Below are 22,185 nucleotides of genomic sequence, written 5' to 3' on the forward strand. Positions count from 1 at the left end.
CTCGTAGAATTAATCTTCGCCGACCGACGCGCGCCTCCTCCTCGGAGACGAACAAAACATGTGCGGCATCTTCGGCGTCGTCGCCCTGACGGGCGACCCGCTCGCGAACCGCAAGAGGGTGTACAACCTCGCGAAGCGCTTGCGTCACCGCGGACCTGACTCGTACGGCATGGACATCGCGATGGGCGTCCCCGGCGCCCCCGCGGATGCGCAGACGTACCTCGTGCACAAGCGGCTCTCCATCGTCGCGCCCGGTCCGGACGGCGACCAGCCTCTGTTTACGGCCGCGGACAAGAAGATCGCGTTCATCGCGAACGGGGAGATCTACAACCACGCGGAGCTGCGCGAGAAGTACGGCATCGTCTCCGCGAACAAGTCGGACTGCCAGGTGATCGGACACCTGTACGAGAAGATGGGGCCGGAGTTTGTTCGAGAGCTCGACGGGATGTTCGCGTACGTCATCGAGGACAGGCACACCGGACGCGTCGTCGCGGGGAGGGATCACATGGGGAAGATCCCGTGCTACATCGCGTACGGCAAGGACGGCTCGGTGTGGTTTTCGAGCGAGATGAAGACGCTCGTGGACGACCCCGGGATCGAAAAGTACGAAATTTTCCCCCCCGGGCACTACTACGTCCGCGAGCCCGGCGAGAGGGAGGGCAAGATGACGCGGTGGTACGACCCCCAATGGGTCACGGACCCGGAGTACATCCCCACGCGCGACGCGGACTTGACCGAGCTCAGAGAGACGGTCGTGGACGCGGTCAAGAAGCGTCTCATGGCGGACGTCCCGTACGCCGTTTTGCTCTCCGGCGGCTTGGACTCGTCACTCATCACCTCCATCGCCGTCCGACACAAGAAGGAAGCCACCAACACGTTCGGCAGCGACGAGCCCGTGCACTCGTTCAGCATCGGCATCAAGGGCGCGCCGGACCTCGTCGCCGCGCGCGCGGTCGCGGAGCAGCTCGGCACGGTGCATCACGAGGTGCACTTCACGCCGGAGGAGGCGCTCGACGCGCTCCCGGACATCGTCTATCATCTCGAGACGTTCGAGCAGGTTCGCGCGTCCGTGCCGATGTATCTGCTGTGCCGGCACATCAAGTCGCTCGGGTTTAAGATGGTCCTCAGCGGCGAAGGCGCGGACGAGCTGTTCGGGGGGTACCTGTACTTTCACAAGGCGCCCGACGCGGCGGAGTTTCACCGAGAGTGCGTTCGGAAGACGACGCGGCTGCATCAGTGGGACGTCCTGCGCGCGAACAAGTCCACGATGGCGTGGGGCATCGAGGTCCGCACGCCTCTGCTGTCGCAGCAAGTGTGCGACTACGCGATGAACACGAACCCGGAGCAGAAAGTCATCGACATGAGCGCGAAGGACGAAGAAGGTAACCCGCGCATGGAGAAGTATTTGCTGCGCAAGGCGTTCGACACGCCCGACGCGCCGTACCTTCCCAAGAGCGTCCTGTGGCGCCAGAAGGAGCAGTTCAGCGACGGCGTCGGGTATGACTGGGTGGACGGCTTGGCGAAGTACGCGGACGCGGTCGTGTCCGACGAAGATTTCGCGAACGCGGCGACGCGGTTCCCCCTGAGCCCGCCGCTCTCGAAGGAGTACTACCTCCTACGATCGATCTTCGAGGAGCACTTCGTGACGGGCATGGAGAACGGGCGGTACGCATACGCGACGTGCCCGTTCGGGAAATCCATCGCGTGCAGCACCCCGGAGGCGGTCTCGTGGGACCCGGAGTGGGAGAAGTCCGTCGGGGACATCTCCGGACGCGCGGTGAAGAACGTCCACGTCGCCGCGGACGCTTTCAACGTCGCCGCGGATGGCGGCGGCGGCGCGGCGAAAGCTGAAAAAAGCGCCGCGGGTAAGAGCGCCGCAAGCAAGGCGTCCGCGGCGAAGGCGGTCGTCGGCGTGAGCGCGGCCGCGGCGAGGAGCGGCGCGTCCGTGAGGGTGAGGGCCGCGGCGATCGGCGCGGGGAGAACGCGGGCGGTGGGCGGCGGGCGGAGGAGCGACGCCGTCTTGCGGAGAGGGAGGGCTTTCGTCGGGCTTCGCGCCGTTGGCGCGTTCGTCGCGTGACGCGACGACGCGGCGCGCGACGCGACGACGCGACGGAGGGAGGAGGAGGAGGAGGAGGAGGAAAACGCGTGAACACCATTCTTCGTGACGTTCAATACGGATTCATCGTTCGTCCAGCGGGCGCACTTCGTCGCCGCTTCCGTTATCCGTTCGCGCGCGCTGCCCGTACCCGTGCTAGTCTATCGTCTATCGTCGTCGTCGTCGTCGTCGTCGTCCTTCGGACGTCCAGTCCTCCCCCCGCCCCCCGCCGCGCCGCCGCGTCTCGACGCCGCTCGTCACCGCCTCGCCTTGACGAAGCCGATCCGCTTCCTCGCGGCGTTCATCTCGCGATTGTACGCCCCCACGACCTCCGAGGACCACTTCTCCGCGATCGCCTTCGCGGCGGCGCGCACCTCGCCGTCGCCGTGCTTCCGCGAGATGCGTTTCACGCTCTTCCCGACGAGGCTCTTCGCGAGCAGATCTGTGCTCATCATCATCGACGCGAGCTGTCGCAGCGCGTGCACGACGTCATCTTTCGACGCGTCCACGTCCTCGATCGTCTTCTTAAGTCGCATCACGTCCTCGAGGTTGACGTTGTAGTACGACGACGTCCGCGACGTGACGACCTTGGCGCAGTCGTGCAGCGTGACCTGATGCTTCGGCCTCGGCCTCGAGCTCGGCGTCGTCGGCGAGCGCATGGCGCGCGACGACAGAACGCGCGCCGCGAGGTGGCGGGACGGCGACGACGCGCGCGGAGGGCGGCGAGGGACCGGCCGACGGCGACCGCGCCCTCGACCGCGGCCCTCCCTCGAACAGGCGCGCCGCGACGAGTGGACAGCACGTTCGCATCACAGCTGTGTCGAGCGATCTGTCTGACTGTTTCTGTTTTCGATTCGCGCGCGCTCGCGCCTCTTCTACCGTACTCTCGCACCGCGTGCTTCTTCGAACGTCATCGTTCGCATCACTTCTCCGTCGTCGTTCGCATCACTTCTCCGTCGTCCTATCCCTCCACCACTTCCTCCCTCCCTCCGTCACCGCGCGGACAGCGGGTCCGCCCTCGCGCGGCCTGCCTTCTTTCCCATCTCTCTAGCCGCCGGTCGATATCTCGGCGACGAGAGGACCCACCCCCACAGACCTCGTTCCTCCCTCACGACCCTCCCTTCCTCGGTCATCTTCGCGAGGTGCTGCGACGTGATATGCGCGCATGCGGTCTTCAACACGAGCCAGCTCACCTGACGGGAGTACACGACGTCGCACAGCTCCGCGGCGGTCATCCCGCCCGAGCGGGGGTCGCGTCGCCAGCCGTCGCGGAGCTCGTCCATGAAGATGTTTTCTCTCCACGACCGGTGCTTGCGATACTCCGCCAGTTTCTTCACGCCGTCTCTGATGACTTCTCCGTGCGAGGGGTACAGGCGGCCTCTCGGAATGACGCTCGCGTTGTTGCCGTCGGTGGGGGTGATCTCGCCGCCGTCGTCGCCGTCGCCGGCTTTTCCGTCGCCGCCGTCGCCGTCGTCGCCGTCGTTTCCTTCGTCGACGGCGGCGCGCAACTCTCGCTCCATCCTCTCCAAGCTCGCGCTGTACTCCGTCAAACACTCGAACGTCGCGGTGTTCCCGTTCAGAACGCAATCCCCGGCGAACATCGCGCCCTCTTCCTCGAGGACGAACACGACGTGATCCTCCGAGTGACCCGGGGTGTGCATCGCTCGGATCGTCGCGCCCGTCGCGCGGAAGACGGCTCCGTCCGCGACGTCCGCGTACGTCCGCGCGGCGCGCGGGTCCTCGTTCCCTCCCTCCCCGAGCGCTTTCTCGCCCTTGTCCCTGCGGACGCGCTTGTGCGCGACGACGGCGACGTCCGGGAACATCGCGCGCACGGAGGCTAAGCCGCCGACGTGGTCTCCGTGCCAGTGCGTGAGGAGGACGCCTTCTAATCCTTCCACGCCGTGCGCCTTCATCGCGCGGCGCAGCAGCGGCGCGTACGCGCGCTTCCCCTCGCCGGTGTCGATCAGCCATCGCGTCTTTCCCGTGCCGACGAGGTACGTGTTCGTGCCCTGCAGCGTGAACGCGCTCGGGTTTTGTCCCAAGACGCGGATCACGCGAGGCGAGAGCTTCGCGATGGGCGGCAGCGGAGGAAGGCCGCGCGGCGGAGGGCCCGCGAAGTTGGCGGCGACGAACGCGCTCGCGCCCTCCTTCGCGGCGTCGAGCATCGCGACGACGCGATGACGCGCTCCTCTCTCTTCTCCTTCTTCTTCTTCGGCCGCGACCGCGCGGGCGTGCGCGCGCGGTGGCGTCGCGCGACGCGTTGTGAGAGGCGCTCGCACGCCTCCCCCCTGTCGGAACGGCCGAGAAAAAACGCCCGGCCACGCGGGGACGCGGAAAAAGTAAACTGACAACCGGACCCCACGACGGGACGGGACGTCGCGTCGCGTCGCGTCGCGCCTCGACACACCCACCCGCCCCGACCGCCGCGATGAACGCGTACGAGACGACCCTCGGCAAGGGCGCGTGGGACGCGGACGCCAACAGAGAGATCCCCCCCGACAAGGAGGCCGCGGTGTTCGAAGAGACGCCCACGGACGAGCACCCGTTCTACCAGCCGAACGGGTTCGGGTTACCGACGGTGCCGCCGCGGAAGGACACGGAGCACCTCGGGTTCCACTGCCAAGGCGCGTTCGTCGCGCGATCGAGCGCGCGATGAGGACGAATCGACGATCGCGCGGCGCGGCGCGCGCGCCCTTCTCTCCTCCTCCGCGCCGCGCCGCTCGTCCTCCTCGCCGACGTCTCTCGCCTCTTCCTCTCCCCCGAGGGTCCCCTCCCCCGCGCGACCGCAGGCTGTCGCTTCCGCGTCCGCGCGTCCGTCGACGAGACCGCGGCGGTCATCAAAAAGCGTCTGTGGGACGGCGGCCTCGGCCGCGGCGGGGAGATGAAGACGACGCACCACGGCAGGAAGCGCCGGATCATCGCCTCGCACGAGGACGTCGTCTTGCTCTACGCGGGAGAGCGACTTCCGGACGACGAGCCGCTGTCGGCGTCGGAGGTGCCGCCGGGGTGTAAGGTGCGCCGAATTTTTCACCCACCCCGTGGCGTGGTTTCAACATACTGTAACATTTGATCGCGTCCCCTTTCAACTGACCGACGAATGAACGTTTTTTGCACCCTCGCGTCAGAGCCTCGTCGCGATCGAGCGGAGGCTGTTAGAGCAAGGGCACCCAGACCCAGAGGACGCGTATTACGATTGACGACGAGATTCGACGATCGACGCGAACGATGACGACGACGACGACGACGAGAGAGAGATGGAGTGCCTACGCCCGGCGCCGCGCCCGGCGTGCGACCGTCGTCTTATCATATCATATCTGCTACTACAAGTTCTGCTGAAGTTCTGCGCTACGCGTACCCAATAATAAGGCGATTGAAATAATTTCATCCGTCGTCGTCCGTTCGTTCACCCCCACTCCTGCTTCTCCGCGGACCCCCACTTCGCGAACACCGCGGCGCCGGTGACGTAAAAGAACACCGCGGGGGCGAACATAGATACCTCCCAGTTATCCGTCCTCTCTAACAGGTACCCCGTCAGCGGCACCCCGATCACCCCCGGGAACGCCCCCACGGTGTTTGTCATTCCCAACAGAATAGACGCGTACCTCGGCGACATGTCCTGATGATTACAGTACAGACCCGCGTACGAGAACGACGACAGCGACAAGCCGACGGTGAGCAGCCCCACGGTGACGAGCGGGTTGTCGAAGTAATCGAAGCACGCGAGCCCCATGAACGTCGCGGGCCCGAAGAACGCGACGCTCTGCGCCGTCTTCCGGACGACGTTCACCGGCGTCGCCCGTTCGATCGCGGCATCCGCGAGCGGCCCGACGAACGACGCGACGACGATGTTCGCGAGCGGCGGCAACAGCGTGAACAGACTCGCGTTCGTGAGGTTGACGCCGATCTCTTGCGTGAAGTACGACGGCAGCCACGCGAGCAGGACGTAGAACCCCCAGTTGTTGCAGAAGTGCACGTACGCGAGCGCGCGGACGGGGACGCACGAGAAGATCTCGCCCCACGGCACCGGCGGCTCAGGTTCTTCCTCAAGGAAGTCTTCCTCAGGATCCTCCTCGTCCATCATAAAAACCCTCACGCCGTCGTCGTCGAAGCTGCCGCTTCCGCTGGCGGAGACGACGTCGACGTCGCAGTCGTCGCTCGAGAACCTGACGCTGCCGTCCACCTCGCACTTTTCCGGCAGCATCACGCGCTTCCCAAGTAACCCCTTCACCGGCGCCCTGCCGCCGACCAGCGTCTTCGGGTCCGCGTCCGGGGACGCGCCGCCGCGCTTGTACACGCCGTTTCCGACCCAAGCGACCCAGCCTAATCCGACGCCGCCGAAGAGAAAGAACACGGACCTCCACCCGAAGTTGGTGATTATCGCCGGCGCAAGGGACAGACCGAGCACGCTGCCGATGCTGAACCCGTTGAACGTGAACGCGACGGCGCGGCTGCGTTCGCTGAGCGGGACGCTCCGCGCGATGACGTCGGTCGCCGCGGCGGGGGAGATGCCCTCGCCGAGACCCACGAGCACCCTGACGATGACGGCATGGCGCGTCGGTCAGTTGAAAGAAAGGGGACGCGAACGATCGAATCAAACGTCGCGTCGGTCGGTGAAACGACGGATGGGACGCGCGCGCTGGGCGGCGGGTGATGTGATGAAAAACTTCGCACCTCGACGCGAATAATCCCGCGGTGTTGTCCGCGACGAATGGGACGATGAACGTCGCCGCCGACCATATGGCGACGCCGATGGGGAGCATCCGCGCGCCGCCGAACCGCGTCGCGAGGTACCCGCCCGGGAGCTGAGACAGCGCGAACCCGTAGAAAAACGCCGACTGAAGAAATCCCGCGGTGGACGCCGACCACCCCATCTCGCTCGCCATCGGTATGATCGCCACGGAGATGTTCACCTTGTCCATGTTGCAGAGTATGAACGCGCACGTCGTGCCGACGATGATTCTGTATCGCGACGGGATCGTGTCCCACTTCTCTCGCGCGTCGTCGACGGAGGACGGGAACTCGAGCGTCCACTCCTCCTCGGGCTCCGCCGGAAAAGTGCCGTTCGACGAGGCGACGTCGTCGGCCGCGGGGTCGTCGCGCGCGTCCTCGTCCTCCCCGCCGCGCGACGCGTCTTCCGCGCGGTCGTCCGTCGCCGACGCCTCGTCGAGGTCCTCCGCGCGCGCGCGCGATCGCCGCCAGCGTCGGCGCGCGCCCCCTCTTCGCGTCGCCCCGCGCGTCCGATCGTCGACGTGTTGGGCTTTGAAGAGCGAGCCCGCGGCGTCGTCGTCGCCGACGCCGAAGCGACGCGCGCGAATCGCGCGGCCGCGCGCGCGCGTCGGCGTCGACACCGCGCGCGAAGGCCCCGCCGCGCCCGAGGAGCTCGCGACGCCCCCTCTGGCGACCGCGACGGTCGCTCGCGACGCCGCCGACGCCCACATCGCCGCGTCGAGTCCGTCGCCGTGCCTCCGCGACTGATGGTTGAAGCGCGATCTGACGCGAGACGCATCGGCTCGATTTCTGTCTGGTTCAGTCGGCGCTCGTCGTTCCGAGAGAGCCGCCGATCGCGTCGCGCCTCCACACGCGACGCGCGCGATGGCGCAACCGGGCGTCGACATGTCGAAGATGTCTCCCGACGAGAAGGAGAAGCTGTACTCCAACGCGACGCAGGTGCGCCGCTCGCTCGCGCCGACGCCGCCGCCGCCGCCGTCCGACCCGTCGATCGCCGCTCGCGGACGGCCGGATCTCCGCGGCCCTCGTCGCGTCTCGGCCGCCTCCGACGGACGTCATCGTCGTCGTCGTCGCTCACCGCCTCGCCCGCCCGCCCCGCGCCGTCGTCCCCATCGCGTCGCAGGAGATGGAGTACCGCGTCGAGCTCTTCAACAAGTGCGCTTCCCATCGTCCCTTCCCTCCGCGCGCATCGCGTCGCGTCGCGACGTCGTCCGTCTCCCCCGCGCCTCGTCCGTCCTGTCGTCTCGCGAAAAAGACCTACGACGCCGACGCCGACGCTGACGATCGACCGATCCATCGTTAAATCACCCCCCCCGCCCACCCCCCCGCAGGATGGTGAGCTCGTGCTACGAGAAGTGCATGGACAAGAAGTTCAAGGACGGAGACTTAAACGTCGGGGAGGCGGCGTGCGTGGACCGATGCACGGGGAAGTACTGGCAGACGGTGGGCATCGTGGGCAGCATGCTCGGCGCCGCGGACGCGCAGGCGCAGCAGCAGCAGATGCGGTGACGAGGGACGCGCAGCTGTCGCGGCGAGGAGGACGAGGGTCGTCCGCGGGGTCGACGGAGGGCGGACCCGCGTTGATGTTGAATGCGCTAAACGACTCTATTCTTTGTCACTCGCGTCGTCCAGTCGTCGTCGCGTCGCGTCGTTCGTTCGTTCGCTCGCGCGCGCCGGGGGCGTCGCGACGCGACGCGATGGAAGCTCTCTCGCCGCGAAACGTCGACGTCGTTCATTTCCTCCTCGCGCGTCGCGTCGTCCTCCCTGATGACGGGCCGCCTCGCCGTCGGCGCCGCGCTCGCGTCCCGTCGCGTCCTGCGCATCGGCGGCGAGGACGCGCTGTCGCTCCTGCAGCGCGTCGTCACGAACGACGTCCGACCGCTCGCGTCGCCCGGCGCGGCTCCGGTGTACGCGGCGCTGCAGAACGCGCACGGGCGGCTCGAGCACGACGTCTTTCTCCATCGCGAGATGATGAGCGCGGCGGGCGGCGTTTCCGGCGCGCTGCTCGCGGACCTCCCCAGCGACGGCTTCGACGCCGCGCTCGCGCTTCTGATGAAGCTGCGGCTGCGCGCGGCGGTGACGCTGGACGACGTCGGCGACGACCACGCGGTCGTCGTCGCCGCGGCGGACGATGATGGCGAGGAGGGAGGACGCGGCACTAGCGTCCTCCCCGCGCGGTTCCAGTTCCTCCCCGTGGACCCGCGGTGGGTCGGGCTCGGACGCAGGGGGGTGCTGCCCGCGGCCGCGGTCGCCGCGTTGCTGGGCAGCGCGTCGCCGTGCGGGCGCGGAGGGAGCGGAGGAAGCGACGGCGGCGACGCGTCGACGTCGACGTCTGAATCTGAATCTCGATCGATCGATCCGTTCGACGGCGGCGGCGACGCGGCGTATAGACGCCACCGCTACCTCCGCGGCGTCGCGGAGGGCACCGCGGAGCTCGCGACGCGGCTGCCGCTGGAGTGTAACCTCGAGGGGTTACACGGCGTGTCGTTCGATAAAGGGTGTTACATCGGGCAAGAGCTCACCGCGCGGACGCACTTCGTCGGCGTCGTTCGCAAGCGTCTGGCGCCGATCGCGTTTCGCTCCGCGGAGGACGCCGCCGCGGCGCTCGCGAGCGGCGGGACCGTGCACTCGAGCGCGGCGGCGGGGCCCTCGGGGTCGAAGCGAGAGCGAGGAGGGGTGGGCAAGGTCGTCGCGGTCGAGGGCGACGTCGGGTTAGCGATGATGCGGGTGGCGGCGATCGGGTCCGACGCGAGGATGTGGGCGACCGTCGACGGGGGCGGCGAGGTGGAGATCGAGACGCCGGCGTCGGCGCCGTCGTGGTGGCCGAAGGAATGGACCGACGCGGCCGAGCGTTCGTGATGTGGACGCGATGATCGACGACTCGAATGATAACGATGATATACATTAGAATAACAACCAACATAACGAACGCCATAGGGGCACGCGTTGCGTTTACGACCCCCGCCGGCCGGCTCCGTCCGGTCACCGCGACGGCGCCCCCGTCGCCGCCGTCATCGGCGCGCTCGCTCGTGTCTTCAAGTACGCCCCCGCGTCCTCCGCGCTCCACCCGATCTGCGCCAACCCTCGCGCGATGACGCTCTCGTACGCCTCGCACGGCGGGTTCGTCTCCATCTCCCCGCTCCGAAACTTCGCGAGCTCGGAGGGCGGGCACGTGAACGTCAGCACCGGCTCGCCGCCTCTCGCGCCGACGCACCGCACGTACCCGTACCACCGCTCCGACGGCGACCGCATCGAGCCCTTCGGGCCGACGTAGGGTTCGGACGCGGGAGGGAGGTTATCGTTAGGGTTCTTCAGGCGCGCGAGGACGCCGGCGTGGATGTCCTGAGGCGCTTGTCCATGGACGTCGCCGCCGCTCGCGTCGATCCACGCCGACGCCATCGCGTCCGCCTCCTCCGGCGTCACCGGGACGCACGCCGGGTCGGCGCGAAACGTCTCGTCGTCCAACCCGTTCTCCTGCGCGAGGACGCTGTTGAATTGCGCGAGCGTGACGCGGTACAGCCGGAACGTCGTCCCCATGCCCTCCTCCGCGAGTTCGTCGACGTCCACGAACGCGACGCCGCCGCCGTTCCACGTCGGCGAGGAGTGCGCGAAGAAGAGCCGATGCGGGACCGACTCCCACGTCGCCCAGCGCTCGGGCGGGGACGGATCGGACGCCCCCGGCATGTCCGCGGCCATGCCCGCGATTCGCCCCCCCTTGAGGTAGCAGTCGAACCGCTCGAGGAGGATGTTCGAGCCGAAGCACGCGTACCAGACGTAGGTACGCGAGGAGGCGTCGTCGTCCGTTGAGGACGCGGGCGCGGCGTCCTCCGCGGCGGCTGCGGCGGGCATGATGGCGCGAGCGATCCGTTCTCCTCCTCCGACGGCGTCCGACGTGAACGACGCGCTCCGAGTCCGACGCGACGGCGACGCGCGAGGGAGGGTCGCGCGCGCGGCGTTCGAGGCTCTCGCCGCGAGACGAAGAACTCGAGTGGGCGGCGAGGGATGGGCCGAGACGCGCCTCGCGAGCATGCCGAGGACGGAAGACGCCCGGGGCGCCGCGCGACCGGCAGAGTGTCGCGGTGCGTCGGAAGCGAGTGCACTGATGTCCGCGTCCGCTCCGAGGATGACGCGGAAGCGCGTGACCGGCGGAAATCTGGCCACTCGGCGACGCGCTGCCGCGCTCCCCCGCCGTCCACGCGCGATGGCGTCACCCATCGCCGCCGCCGCGGCAACCGCCGCGGTCACGGGCCTCGTCCGCCGCATGCGCCGACGGGTGCGCGTCCTCGAACCCGCCTCGCGCGCGCCGTCTCCACGTCCGAAACGGCTTTCAAATTAGTAAATGCCCGCGTTCACGGCACCCAACGAATCTCACCCCGACGCGTCCCCCCACGCCGCTCACCTCCCCGCCCCCGCGCCCCGCGATGCCCATCCCCAGGACGCGCTGAGCGACGACGACGAGAACGGCGCGACGACGAGCTCGGACGAGGGCGTCGGCTCCCCGCGCGGACACGTCGTCGCCCACCACGCCCGCGGCGTCGGCCAATTTTTCAAACGCCCGGTCGAAAACGTCGGCCGCGCCGCCAAGCGCCGACTCCGCGCGCGCGTGACCGGCGACCCGACCGGCGAGACGCGCGTCCGCGAGTACGTCAAGCTCCCGCGAACGATCCAGCTCATCGACAAGCTATCCTTCACCGGCGGCGTCCTCGGTCTGATGCTCACGCAGCACGTCGCGACGACGCGACCGGGGCTCTTTTGGCTCTACTACCTCGTCGTCGCGCCATTCGTCTTCGCGAACAGGGTGGCGACGTATACCGCGATGAAGTACCACTACTTCCTCATCGATTTCTGTTACTACGCGAACGCGGTGTGCTTCGCGCAGATCTTGGTGAACCCCGGGAGCGCGCGGCTGTTTCGAACGACGTTCGCGTACGCCACCGGACCCATCCTGTGGGCCATCCCGCTGTGGCGAAACTCGCTCGTGTTTCACTCGCACGATAAAGTGCAGAGCGTGTTCATACACACCGCGCCCGCGATACTGACGTACTGCGCGCGATGGTACGGCCAAGACGCGTCCCCGCTGGTCGCGATCGGGGCGTGGAGCGAGAGGGTCTTGGGGACGCGGTTGCCGGGACTGCTCGGCGGGAACGCCAATCGGCTCGGCGTCGCCGAGTTGTCGACGCCGATGACGTCGACGCGAGAGATGTTAACCGAGTTTTACCTCTGGCCGACGCTCGGGTACATCGCGTGGCAGGTGGCGTACCTGCTCAAGACGGAAGTGCACGACGTGAAGCGGCTGGACGAGGACCCCGAGCTCGTGACGTCGCTCAGGTGGCTCGCCGGGGATTATAAGCTGGCGGTGACGAGGAGCACGCTGCGGACGTGTCGCCGGTTGGGGTTCTTCAAGGTGGACGAGCTCTTCGACGCGAGCAGCATCAAGACCAAGATGGTATTCGTGACGCTTCAGCTCGCGTACACCGTCGCGACGTTCCTGCCGATACCGCTGTGCTACCGATATAAGACGTTTCACACCGCGTTGGTGGGCCTCACGTTTCTCTCGTGCATCTGGAACGGGGCGTGTTATTACATCGACATCTTCAGCCGGAGGTACATCAAGCGGTTCGAGGACGGGAGCAACGGGGCGAACTTGCGGCACGAGGATCAGCAGGACGGGATCATCGTCACGGAGGTGACGGGGAGGAAGAACACGCCGCCGGAGGGCGACGGGCGGAGGGAGACGTGATCGATCGTCGGAGGGACGGGGCGGCGGGGAGAAGAAGACGAATGAGAGACGAGACGAAGCGAGGAAGGGAGGGGTCGGGGTCGTTTTGAATAGAGCGGGCGATTGAGGTGCGGTAGGGATGTGTACGTGTTGGACGGGACGGGACGAGATTGTAATGGGGATCTTTGACTTGACGCGCGTTGCATGTTGTAAAGAAAGGTTAGAATGACGTATCGAACGACGCCGGCGACGACGACCAACTTTCGTGTTTTATTTTTCTCTCTTGTCTTGTTTTCACGCGGCGCCAAACAAAAGCCCTTCGGGCGAAACGTCCGTCGTCATCGTACCGTTCTCGTACGTCATCGCATCATCAGTCGTCTCTGACATCACATCACGTGTCGTCCATCGCATTCGCATCCGTCCATCACATCGTAACGCCCAGGTCCACGGCGTTCAGGAACCCGACGACCTGCTCACCGCCGAACACCGCGGCTCTCTCCGCGGCTTCGAAGGCTTTCGCGCACGCGGCTTCGTCCGGCGCCCCCGCGCACTTCTCCTCGAGGGTCTGCAGCGCCCCGGTGCCGCCGAAAAACTCCGCGTAGTCCGCGGGAAGGATGTTAATCCCCGTGCGGAGCTCCTGAATCACCATAGCGAGGATCGAGACCATGGCGAGCCGGCCGTTGTTCAGCTCCTTGAGCTTCATGTCCGCGAGCCACGCGTCGTCCTTCCCCGCTGATGAAGGAGGGCGTTCTTCGGTCAGTTGAACGGGGTCGCGATCAAATGTTGAAACCGAAGGACGGGTGAAAAAATTTTATTTTGTCTACCATACAGAACGCACCCGACAGCCCGAGCGGGTCGAAGCCGTAGTCCCCCGGGACGTGGTCGGGGTTCATGAGGAACAGCTCCGCGGCGTCGAACGGCGACTGCCACGCCTTTTGCACGCGCGAGGACTCCGAGACGAAGATGATGGCGCCGATGAGCCCCCAAAACAGCGGCGGAACTTGCTGAAAGTGGTTGATGGCCGGACCGGTGACCTGCGCGTCGAAGAGGAAGGACGACCCCTCGACGTACTCGCCGACGAGAAACCCCAGCGCGGCGAGCATCGCGACGCGCCCGTGCGTGATCTCCACGTCCGCGTATCTCTGCGCCTCGGTCTCCTTGATGTCGTTGAAGAACCCGAACGCGTCGACGCCGTCCGGGAACGGGCCGACGCCGCGGACGACGCCGGCGTTCACCGCGTCCGCGAGCGAGGCGAACGTCTTTCCGGCCGTCGTGGTCGCCTTGGCGACGACGCGCGCGCCGCGCGCGGCGGAGGAGGGCGCGACGCGGGAGACGCGCGGGGCGGCGGCGGCGTCGCAGAGCGAGGCGGTGCGCATCATCGTCGCGGAGGCGTGCGCGCGGAGGCGAGAGCGGGGCGGGCGGTGAGGTCGAGGGCGACGGCGTGCGCGCGCGTGCGGTAGTGAGGGACGCGGGCGGGACGCGAGCGGACTGGACGCGCGCGACGTGTCGCGCGCGCGCGACGAGAGGCAGAAATCGCCTCGACGCGAGATACGGCCCGTCTCGCCCTCTCGTCGAAACAGACGGAAGCTCCTCGGAGCTCCCGAGACGGCACGAGGCGCCGTTCTCGGTCGCCTCGAGAGAGATAAAAACAGAACCGCGCGGACAGGAGGCGTCCGCGTGGCGCGCGACGCGTCACTCGCGCGCGCGCGGCGCGACGACGAGGACGATGACGCCTCGCGCGAAGGACGGCGACGACGACGACGACGACCTCGCGAACAGGTGCGTCCCCGCGCTCGTGCACGGCGTCGCGGACGCCGTCGTCGAAGAGGAGGACGCGACGCACGACGCGCAGAGCTCGTGCGCGTCGAACGACCCTCTCCACGACGACGAGTCCAAGACGCCGACGCCGCGCGCGCCCCGCCGCCGCCGCGCCGACGACGGGACGCGCTTCACGACCGCGCCGCGCCCGCTGCTGTTCTCGATGCTCTGGGGACTGCTCTTCTCGCTCGGGCCGTGGAAAGCGGTCACCGCGGAGCTGAACGACGCGGGAAGGGACTTGTCCAACTTCCAGGGCAAGCACGCGTGTTCGCGCGACGTCCTCATGGCGACGCCGGCGACGCCGGCGGAGACGGCGTCGGTGATCGCCGCCTTCGCGCGCGTCCGCGCCGTCGGCGTCGGGCACAGCTGGCACGCCGGTCTGTTCTGCGCCGGGTCCGACGCGAGCTCGGTCGACGTCGTGACGACCGCGACGCGCTCCGTGAAACAGGATGAGGCGCGTTCTATACACTGGTTCCCATACGACCGCGTCGGCGTGGTGAACGCCGATCCTTAAGGACTTTTGCCGGCGTGTCTCTCCGCCCACCCCTCGCGTTCAATACCCGCCCTCGGCGCCTTTCAACTCCGCTTCTGACGCCTATGAACTCCACCCCGACGTTCGCTCGTATGGAACGGCCCTGAGGGAGGAGGGGGGAGAAGACGCGACCCGACGACGATTCCCGTCGCGGAACGCTCGATCGTCTCTCTCGCGGACGCGACCGTGAGAGTCGACGCGGGGGTGAAACTCCGCCACCTCCTCGACTACCTCGCGTCGTACGACGGCGACGGCGACAGCGACGGCGACGGCGATGCACTCCAAAGTAGTAACGGTCAAAGTAACGCCTTTCTGTCGCGGTCCGACGGGTACACCCTCCCCGCGGTGCCGTGGTTCATCGATCAAACCGTCGGCGGCGCCGTCGCGACGGCGACGCACGGCAGCTCGCTCACGCACGGGTCTCTATCCTCGCAGCTCGTCGGGCTCACGATCGTCCTCGCGAACGGCACGGTCGCGTCGTTCGACGAGCGGACGACCCCGGGGTGGCGCTTCGACGCGTTGCGCGCCAACGTCGGCGCCCTAGGCGCGTCCCATCTCACACTGGTCCCCATACGACCCCGTCGGCGTGGTGAACGCCGTTCCTTAAGGACTTTTGCCGGCGTCTCTCTACGCCCATCCCTCGGTTTCAATCCCCGCCCTCGACGCCTTTCAACTCCGCCACTGACGCCTTTCAACTCCACCCCGACGTAGGCGCCGTCGTCGACGTCACGCTGCGGATCGTTCCAAACGCGCCGGTGCGTAAAACGTCGCGGACGATGTCCCCGGACGACCTCGTGCGCGCGATCGTCGCCGCGTCGAACGCGATGCGGCGGTGCGAGAGGAAGCACGGCGACGACGCGGAGAGCGCGTGGGCGTGCGCGATGGACGACGACGCCGTGAGAGGCCTCGACGAGACGCAGTTTTTTTGGTTTTTCCCTCTGAACAAAGTCGTTCGCGTGGACTTTTCGCACCTGGACGCGCTGCCGCGAGGCGTGACCCCGTCGAGGCTCGGCCGCGCGACCGGCGGCCGACGGCGTCGTAACTTACTCGGCGGCGCCATGCCCGGTCGCGGCGATTTCGGCTGGGATTCCGTGACGGACGAGAGACGGACGTTACCGGCGAACCTCCCAGCCGACCTCCGCGACATCGTCAAAGCGCAGCCGCCGGACGCGCCGCGCGACGTCACCGAACGATTCCGCATCATGGGCGACAACGGCCTCGCGCAGTTCTGGGCGAGACAGTGGGAGCGAAGCACGAGCGTCAACGTCGAGAGCGGCGTTTACGACGCTCGAGACGCGTACCTCACGATGAGCGAGGAGCAGTACGACGCGCACGACGAGTTCGGGTACGATCAGGTGCGTCCTTCTCATACTGGTCCCCATACGACCGCGTTCGCGTGGTGAACGCCGTTCCTTAAGAGGCTTCCTTTTCCCGGCGTTCGTTCGTTTCTCTCCGCCCACCCCTCGGTGTCGATCCCGACACACCGCACCGAGATGCCTCACGACTCCGCTTCTGACGCCTTTCAACTTCACCCCGACGTGACCATCAGTATGAAGTGTGCGTCCCGCTGGCGCGCGCGGGCGCGTGCTTCGAGTCGCTCGCCGACGCCATCGGTCCCAGCGGGCTCTCGCGCGGATTTCGATCGCAAGGGCTAGTTCGCTTCATGAAACCCGAGACCGCGCTGTTATCACCCGCGAACGCGAACGCCGCGGGCGCGTGCGTGTACGTCAACATCGAGGACTTCAAGCGGCACGCGACGGCGCCCGAGGGCGTCAACGTGGAGTTTCTAGACGCGATGTCGATCCTTCGCGGCGGCGACTGCCGCGGCCGCCTGCACTGGGGTAAGGCTGGGTGGCCGGAGAAAGGATGCTTCGACGGCGCGAGAGAGTACGGCGACTCGTGGTGCGAGTTCGGGTGCGCGGTGAACGCGTTGGATCCGACCGGGAAGTTCAAAGGCGCTTCCGACGTGTTCACTTGGGACGGCGTCGACGCGCGGAAGTGCTGCGACGGCGACGGGAAGTGGAAGGGCGGGGACGGGTGCGCGTGCGAGCTCACGGGGCGCGGCGTCGACGCGAGGACGGGCGCGCGATGCGACGTGCGGTGGTGAGACTCGATAATCATCACCTTATAATGAAAGATACTCGCTACGTGATGTGATGAGTGCTATGTGCTATTCCGCGACGCGACGACGCCTCGGCTCCGAGAGAAAAACGCATCAGCGACAGATTTTCACGGCGCCGTCGTCCGCGCCGACGACGAAGAGCCTCGACTGCGGCAACACCGCGATAGAGGAAAGCCCGACCGTCTCTTCCGCGCCGGTCGCGCGACCGCGCAGACGTAATGGCGTGATGTGCGTCTGCTTCGACGACGTCCACGACCCTCGTCCCCCGCCGCCGCCGCCGCCGCCGCCGCGCGCGTCGAGAGAAAACACGGCAACCTTGGCGCCCCCCACGGTGAACGCGTCGTTCTCGCGCAGCGCGACGCCGCCCACGGCGTCCTTGTGCCCCACGAACGACGCCAGCAACGCCGCGCGGTACCCGCCGCCGGTCGTCATCGAGCTCGTGAGTTTCCGAACGTCCCACACCGCGATCGTCTTATCGTCCGAAGCGGTCACGAGGCGGTGCCCGTGCCCGCCGCCGCCCTCGCCGCCGCCGCCTATTCCGCCGCTCGCGAGCGACGTCACCGCGCTGTCGTGCGCGGGAAACCCCGCGATGAGCCTCCCGCCCTTCGCGTCCAGGAAGCTCACGTGCCCGTCCCCGGTGCCGGCGACGATCCACGACTGCATCTGCGCCACGGATCGTATCCCGCCGCCCGTCGATGTCGCCGTCGCGTCGGAGGAGGAGGAGGAGGAGGCGCGCGGCGCGCATCGCCACGACGCGCCCAGTGTCCCGACTTCGGCGTCCGCGAATCGCAGGCGACCGTCCGCGGTCCCCATCACGATCGAGGACGACGACGACGTCGCGGAGAGGCACGTGAAGCCGACAACACGAGCGGTCGACAACGGTGGTCTTTCTCTCGTCGTTTCGAAGGAGACGCGACGCGAGTCGGCGCCGTCGCGTTTCGCGGACGGCGACGCGTCGTCGAACGACGGCGACCGCGAAAACCGCTCGCCGACCGCGCCCGCGCCCGCGCTCGGCGACGACGGGGACGAATTCGACGCCGATCTGAACCCCCCGCCGCGCGGCGATGGCGGCATCGACATCGCCATCGCCGCCGCCGCATTAGCCGCCGCGACGCGCGCGCGCGAGACGCCGTCGTTCCCCGGCTCCCGCATCCGCGCCAGCTCGCATCCGGTGTCCGCGCGCCAGACGTGCGCGTTCCCGCCGTCGTCGCACGACGCCGCGCGGTTATTAGCGCCGTTCTATACAAGCGAACGTCGGGGTGGAGTTGAAAGGCGTCAGTTGGAGTTGAAAGGCACAGAGCTCGGGGATTGAAAGCGACGGGTGGGCGGAGAGATGCGCCGGGCAAAGTCCTTAAGGATCGGCGTTCACCACGCCGACGCGGTCGTGTGGGGACCAGTGTATAGAACGCACCTTAGCGCCCCCCAAAAACGTCGCGCACGTCGGCGTGAACGGTCCGTGCGTGTCGTGCGAGGCGATCGGACCGCCGCTCGTCGTCCCGCCCGTCGACCACACGCGGACGACGCCATCGCCGCCGCCGGTGAGGAGATAACTTTCGTCGTCGGACGCGGCGACGAACGCGCATCGCTCGCGGTGCGCGCGCCAAGACGTCAACGTTTCCAGTCGCAACTCCCACGGCGCTTCGGAGTCGTCCGCGGGGGAGTACCCGACGCGGGGAAGCCATCCCCACGGCGCGCGCGCGTCGTGCGCGTCGTCGTATTCGTCGTCGGCGTCGGCGTCGGCGTCGGCGTCGTCGCGCGCCGGCGCCGCCGCCGCCGCCGCCGCCGCCGCCGTCGCGACGCGATCCGAAGAATCCCCCAGCCCTTGCCATCCCTCCTTGAGCCGGTCGCGGAGACCGTTCAGCCCGCGACCGACGAGCCCTCCGAATCGATCGCCGCCGCCGCCGTGCTGCGCGGCGCCGCTCGCCGCCGCGTCCTCGCGTTGTTCCCACGGCGTTCCCGCGGCGAGCGCCTCCCTCGACGGCTTCCACCGCCGCTCGGAGATGAGCGACGCCTCGACGGCGGACGCGTCGCGCACGACGTCGCGCAATCTCCCCAGACCGACGACGTCCCCGAGGCTGGCGTACAGCGTCATCGCGACGTCGTCTACGTCGCCGCCGCCGCGGGTCGGCTTGAAGACCGTCGCGACCAGCGCGGGCAGCACGTGCCGCGCGGTGACGCTCGGGCCCAACGCCTCGGCGATCGACGTCAAGGCGACGGCGGCGCGCTCGCTCGCGGAGTCGGGGGCGGGGCCGCCGCCGCCGCCGCCGCCGCCGCCGCCGCCGCCGCCGTCCGTCTTCGAAGGACGCCGCGACGTCGCCTTCAGCAGCGGACGGACGATCACGCGCAGGGCGACGGGGAGGGGCTCTCTCGACGCGAGCGACGCGAGCGCGGCGCACGCGGCCGCGCCGACGCGCGCGCTCGCCGCGCGCGAGACGACGCACCGCACGAGCAGCGGAACCACCTCGAGCCGGAAACTCGCCGCGCCGAGCGCCCTTTGAACGGGACGGAGGACGTCGTCCGCGAGCGCGGACGCGCGCGCGGCGTCCGCGGCGTCTTCTTCCGCGTCGGCGTCGTCCGCGGTCTCTCCGCGACCGCCGCCGCCCCCGCCGCCGCCGACGCTCCCCAGCGCGAGGACGTCCGCGATGCACGGCGCGAGGAGCGTCGTCGAGACCTCCGCGGGCGCGCGCCTCGCGACGAGCGACAAAATCTCCCCGGCGACGGCGCCCACCGGCGACAGCGCGTCCGCGACGGCGCGAATCGCCGCCGGCGCGATGAGCTCCGCGGCTTCGACGCCGCAAGTCGCGGCGCCGTTCCGCAGCGCCGCTGCCGCGGCGGTCGCGCGAGGGATCCCCGCGCGCGCCGCGCGTATCGTCGCCAGCGCGTCGGCGGCGACGCGGACGCGTCGCGGAAAGAGCGTGGAATCGCGCACCGCCGCCGCCGTCGGCGCGCCCCCCGACGCGCGCGTCGACGTCATCGACGCGACCGTCGCGCGGACGACCAGCGGCAGCGACGGCACGACGGATTTCTCCACCTCGGTAATCGGCATGTCCAGGACGGCGACGTCGCGCGCGTACACCGCGGCGAAGACGCGGCCGAGGGCGCGGACGTCTTCCCGCGCCGCGTCGCGAAGCGTCCGCGCGCGCGTCTCTCGCTCCGTCGCCGCCGGCGGCGGCGGCGGCGGATCGAGCGCCTCGAGCACGTCCGCGGGCGCGATCGTCAATAACGGTATGCGGTCGTCGCCGAGCAGCGACGAGTGCGACGCGCGTCGCGTGGGGTCCTCGTCCGCGTCGATCGACGACCGCGGCGGCGACGGCGACCGATCGGGTACTAACAACCGAGGCGCCGCGAGCCCTCGCGCCGGGTGCGGCGTTCGAAACAACGCGACCCGTCCGAACCCCCTCGGCGCGGTGACGTCCGCGGGCTCGACCATGACGTTCTTCGCCCTGATCGCGTCCTCGCCTCGCAGCGCGACGCCGAACGTGAGGTCGATCCACGCGGGGAGTCCTCTCGAGACGACGTCGGATTCGAGCGCGGCGCGGTGCTTCGCCACAAAATCTTCGGGGGAGTCGCACCCGCTCGGCACCTCCAGGTCGCGCAGGCCGACGTCCTCGGGGTGCGCGCTCTTAAACACGCTCGCGTCGTCGTAAAACTCCGGGACGCACTCGTCCGGGGACCACTCGAACACGCGCGCGATCGTCCGAGGGTACTCGTCCGCGACGAAGTTCTTACGCACCGTACGACGCAACACAGAGAGGGGTAGAACCCTGCTCTTGTAGACGCACACCGCGAGCTCGGAGAGGCAGTCGTCCGAGACGTGGTGATCGGAGTGCTCGAACGCGTGATCGAGCTGCGCGTCGCCCTTGCACAGCCGCCACTTCGTCTTCGTGAGGTCGCGCCAGCGTCCGAGCGGGGACGACGTGGACGTGGACGTGGAGGAGGAGGAGGAGGAGGAGGAGGTACGCGCCTCGTCGGTCGCCTCATCAGGGTCGTTCACGAAGTCGACGACCCAAGGGACGACGGCGTGGAACGCGCGGTCGCCGCGCGTCCGACCCGCGCGCGCGTTCAGCTCGAGAAGGTAGTCCAGGTTGCTCAACACGCCGGCGCGCCACGCGATCGTCGCCTCCCGCACGGCGTCGGCGTCGGAACAGGAGGAAGAGGAGCACCGAAAGGAGGACCGCGCCGCCGCGACGCGAACGATCGGGCTCCGCGGCGCGCCTTCGACCCACGCGTCTCTCGCGTCCAACCCGCCGTGAGGCGCGAGCGCGAACCCGCTCGCGTGCGCGCGCGCGAGCTCTCGCGCGAGCTGATAGCACACCAATTGCCGCGACGACTCGAGGTCGAGCGCGCGAGGGGAGTGTCGAAGCAGCGCGCGAAGGTCTACCCGCGACGGCGGCGCAGCGGAGACCGCGAGAAGGAAAAACTTTGACGCGTCGTCTGGCCCGGGCGACGGCGCCACGAGCGCGGCGACGACGCCGGAGCAGGTCGAGCGCGCCGCGAGCTCGAGCGCGCGCTTCATCGCGTCCGGGGTCGCGCGCGAGGGTCGCGCGACCGCCGGCGCGAACGCGCGCAGCCGCGCCGCCGCCGCGTCAGGCCTGAGCGCAGCCGCGTCCTGGGGCGGGGCTCGATACGCGTCGACGCCGGGCCAATCCAAGGACTGGTGGTCGAACAACGCCACCACGCCGTCGCCGTCGCCGTCGTCGCCGTCGTCCGCGCTCAGCTCCGCGAGGTACGCGGCCAACGAGCGCGTCGGCGCGGCGTCGGCCGAGCTCGCCTCCGGCGCCGCCGCATCAGCCGCCGCGCCGCCGTCTTCGCCTTCGCTCCACGCCGACGCCGACACCTCCGTCGGGATCCCCCCGAGCGGTGACTCGTCGTTCACGTCCTCTAACCTCGCGGCGCCGTGGCTCGTGACGTGCGTGATCACGACCCCGGGCGGGAGCAGCGGCGTCAGCACCGCGCGCAAAGTCTCCTCCGCGGCGCTCTGCTTCGGCATGATGTCTTCTCTAGCTAGTAGTGGACTACTCTCGCCTCCTCCTCTCCGTCGTCGTCGATCTCGAGGTCAGGGGCGTTCTATATAAGCGAACGTCGGGGTGGAGTTCAAAGGCGTCAGGTGGAGTTGAAAGGCGTCGAGGGCGGGGATTGAAAGCGAGGGATGAGCGGAGAGATGCGACGGG

General features: G+C 68.4%; 13 protein-coding genes across 13 annotated transcripts; 7 read left to right on the top strand and 6 right to left on the bottom strand.

Moving 5' to 3' along the window:
- Positions 1-58: 58 nt before the first annotated feature.
- On the top strand, positions 59-2,077 carry ASN2 (asparagine synthase; the record flags this gene model as incomplete). The annotated part of the gene is made up of 1 exon (XM_003062368.1): positions 59-2,077. One exon carries the CDS (start codon positions 59-61, stop codon positions 2,075-2,077), a length of 2,019 nt encoding a protein of 672 aa, XP_003062414.1.
- A 275-nt stretch (positions 2,078-2,352) lies between these two features.
- On the bottom strand, positions 2,353-2,754 carry MICPUCDRAFT_52259 (uncharacterized protein; the record flags this gene model as incomplete). Its single annotated transcript, XM_003062609.1, has 1 exon — positions 2,353-2,754. One exon carries the CDS (start codon positions 2,752-2,754, stop codon positions 2,353-2,355), a length of 402 nt encoding a protein of 133 aa, XP_003062655.1.
- Positions 2,755-3,297: 543 nt separating this feature from the next.
- On the bottom strand, positions 3,298-4,188 carry MICPUCDRAFT_11085 (uncharacterized protein; the record flags this gene model as incomplete). The annotated part of the gene is made up of 3 exons (XM_003062610.1): positions 3,298-3,475; positions 3,605-3,834; positions 3,883-4,188. Coding segments are annotated over 3 exons (714 nt in total), but the record flags the coding sequence as incomplete, so codon positions are not given.
- A 335-nt stretch (positions 4,189-4,523) lies between these two features.
- On the top strand, positions 4,524-4,751 carry MICPUCDRAFT_52261 (uncharacterized protein; the record flags this gene model as incomplete). The annotated part of the gene is made up of 1 exon (XM_003062369.1): positions 4,524-4,751. The coding sequence occupies one exon, from the start codon at positions 4,524-4,526 to the stop codon at positions 4,749-4,751; it is 228 nt and encodes a 75-aa protein (XP_003062415.1).
- Positions 4,752-4,976: 225 nt separating this feature from the next.
- MICPUCDRAFT_52262 (uncharacterized protein) lies at positions 4,977-5,165 on the top strand (the record flags this gene model as incomplete). The annotated part of the gene is made up of 1 exon (XM_003062370.1): positions 4,977-5,165. The coding sequence occupies one exon, from the start codon at positions 4,977-4,979 to the stop codon at positions 5,163-5,165; it is 189 nt and encodes a 62-aa protein (XP_003062416.1).
- A 183-nt stretch (positions 5,166-5,348) lies between these two features.
- MICPUCDRAFT_29240 (major facilitator superfamily) lies at positions 5,349-7,413 on the bottom strand. The gene is made up of 3 exons (XM_003062611.1): positions 6,767-7,413; positions 6,342-6,627; positions 5,349-6,125 (listed from the first exon to the last, which is right to left on the bottom strand). Exons 1-3 carry the CDS (start codon positions 7,012-7,014, stop codon positions 5,499-5,501), a joined length of 1,161 nt encoding a protein of 386 aa, XP_003062657.1. The 5' UTR covers positions 7,015-7,413; the 3' UTR covers positions 5,349-5,498.
- Positions 7,414-7,925: 512 nt separating this feature from the next.
- Positions 7,926-8,332, top strand: MICPUCDRAFT_21601 (mitochondrial protein translocase; the record flags this gene model as incomplete). The annotated part of the gene is made up of 2 exons (XM_003062371.1): positions 7,926-7,978; positions 8,155-8,332. Coding segments are annotated over 2 exons (231 nt in total), but the record flags the coding sequence as incomplete, so codon positions are not given.
- A 258-nt stretch (positions 8,333-8,590) lies between these two features.
- On the top strand, positions 8,591-9,682 carry MICPUCDRAFT_42245 (uncharacterized protein; the record flags this gene model as incomplete). Its single annotated transcript, XM_003062372.1, has 1 exon — positions 8,591-9,682. One exon carries the CDS (start codon positions 8,591-8,593, stop codon positions 9,680-9,682), a length of 1,092 nt encoding a protein of 363 aa, XP_003062418.1.
- Positions 9,683-9,805: 123 nt separating this feature from the next.
- On the bottom strand, positions 9,806-10,672 carry MICPUCDRAFT_35919 (uncharacterized protein; the record flags this gene model as incomplete). Its single annotated transcript, XM_003062612.1, has 2 exons — positions 9,806-10,132; positions 10,253-10,672. The coding sequence occupies 2 exons, from the start codon at positions 10,670-10,672 to the stop codon at positions 9,806-9,808; spliced, it is 747 nt and encodes a 248-aa protein (XP_003062658.1).
- A 319-nt stretch (positions 10,673-10,991) lies between these two features.
- On the top strand, positions 10,992-12,776 carry MICPUCDRAFT_48590 (uncharacterized protein). The gene is made up of 2 exons (XM_003062373.1): positions 10,992-11,096; positions 11,259-12,776. The coding sequence occupies exons 1-2, from the start codon at positions 11,025-11,027 to the stop codon at positions 12,561-12,563; spliced, it is 1,377 nt and encodes a 458-aa protein (XP_003062419.1). The 5' UTR covers positions 10,992-11,024; the 3' UTR covers positions 12,564-12,776.
- A 253-nt stretch (positions 12,777-13,029) lies between these two features.
- On the bottom strand, positions 13,030-13,807 carry MICPUCDRAFT_11257 (uncharacterized protein; the record flags this gene model as incomplete). Its single annotated transcript, XM_003062613.1, has 2 exons — positions 13,030-13,274; positions 13,381-13,807. Coding segments are annotated over 2 exons (672 nt in total), but the record flags the coding sequence as incomplete, so codon positions are not given.
- Positions 13,808-14,268: 461 nt separating this feature from the next.
- MICPUCDRAFT_52269 (uncharacterized protein) lies at positions 14,269-16,999 on the top strand (the record flags this gene model as incomplete). The annotated part of the gene is made up of 4 exons (XM_003062374.1): positions 14,269-14,856; positions 15,001-15,472; positions 15,604-16,247; positions 16,442-16,999. 4 exons carry the CDS (start codon positions 14,269-14,271, stop codon positions 16,997-16,999), a joined length of 2,262 nt encoding a protein of 753 aa, XP_003062420.1.
- On the bottom strand, positions 16,997-22,004 carry MICPUCDRAFT_48591 (uncharacterized protein; the record flags this gene model as incomplete). Its single annotated transcript, XM_003062614.1, has 2 exons — positions 16,997-18,023; positions 18,445-22,004. 2 exons carry the CDS (start codon positions 22,002-22,004, stop codon positions 17,108-17,110), a joined length of 4,476 nt encoding a protein of 1,491 aa, XP_003062660.1. The 3' UTR covers positions 16,997-17,107.
- Positions 22,005-22,185: the final 181 nt, after the last annotated feature.

Source organism: Micromonas pusilla (assembly GCF_000151265.4).
Source record: "Micromonas pusilla CCMP1545 genomic scaffold MICPUCscaffold_12, whole genome shotgun sequence".
NCBI classification, from domain to species: Eukaryota; Viridiplantae; Chlorophyta; class Mamiellophyceae; order Mamiellales; family Mamiellaceae; genus Micromonas; species Micromonas pusilla.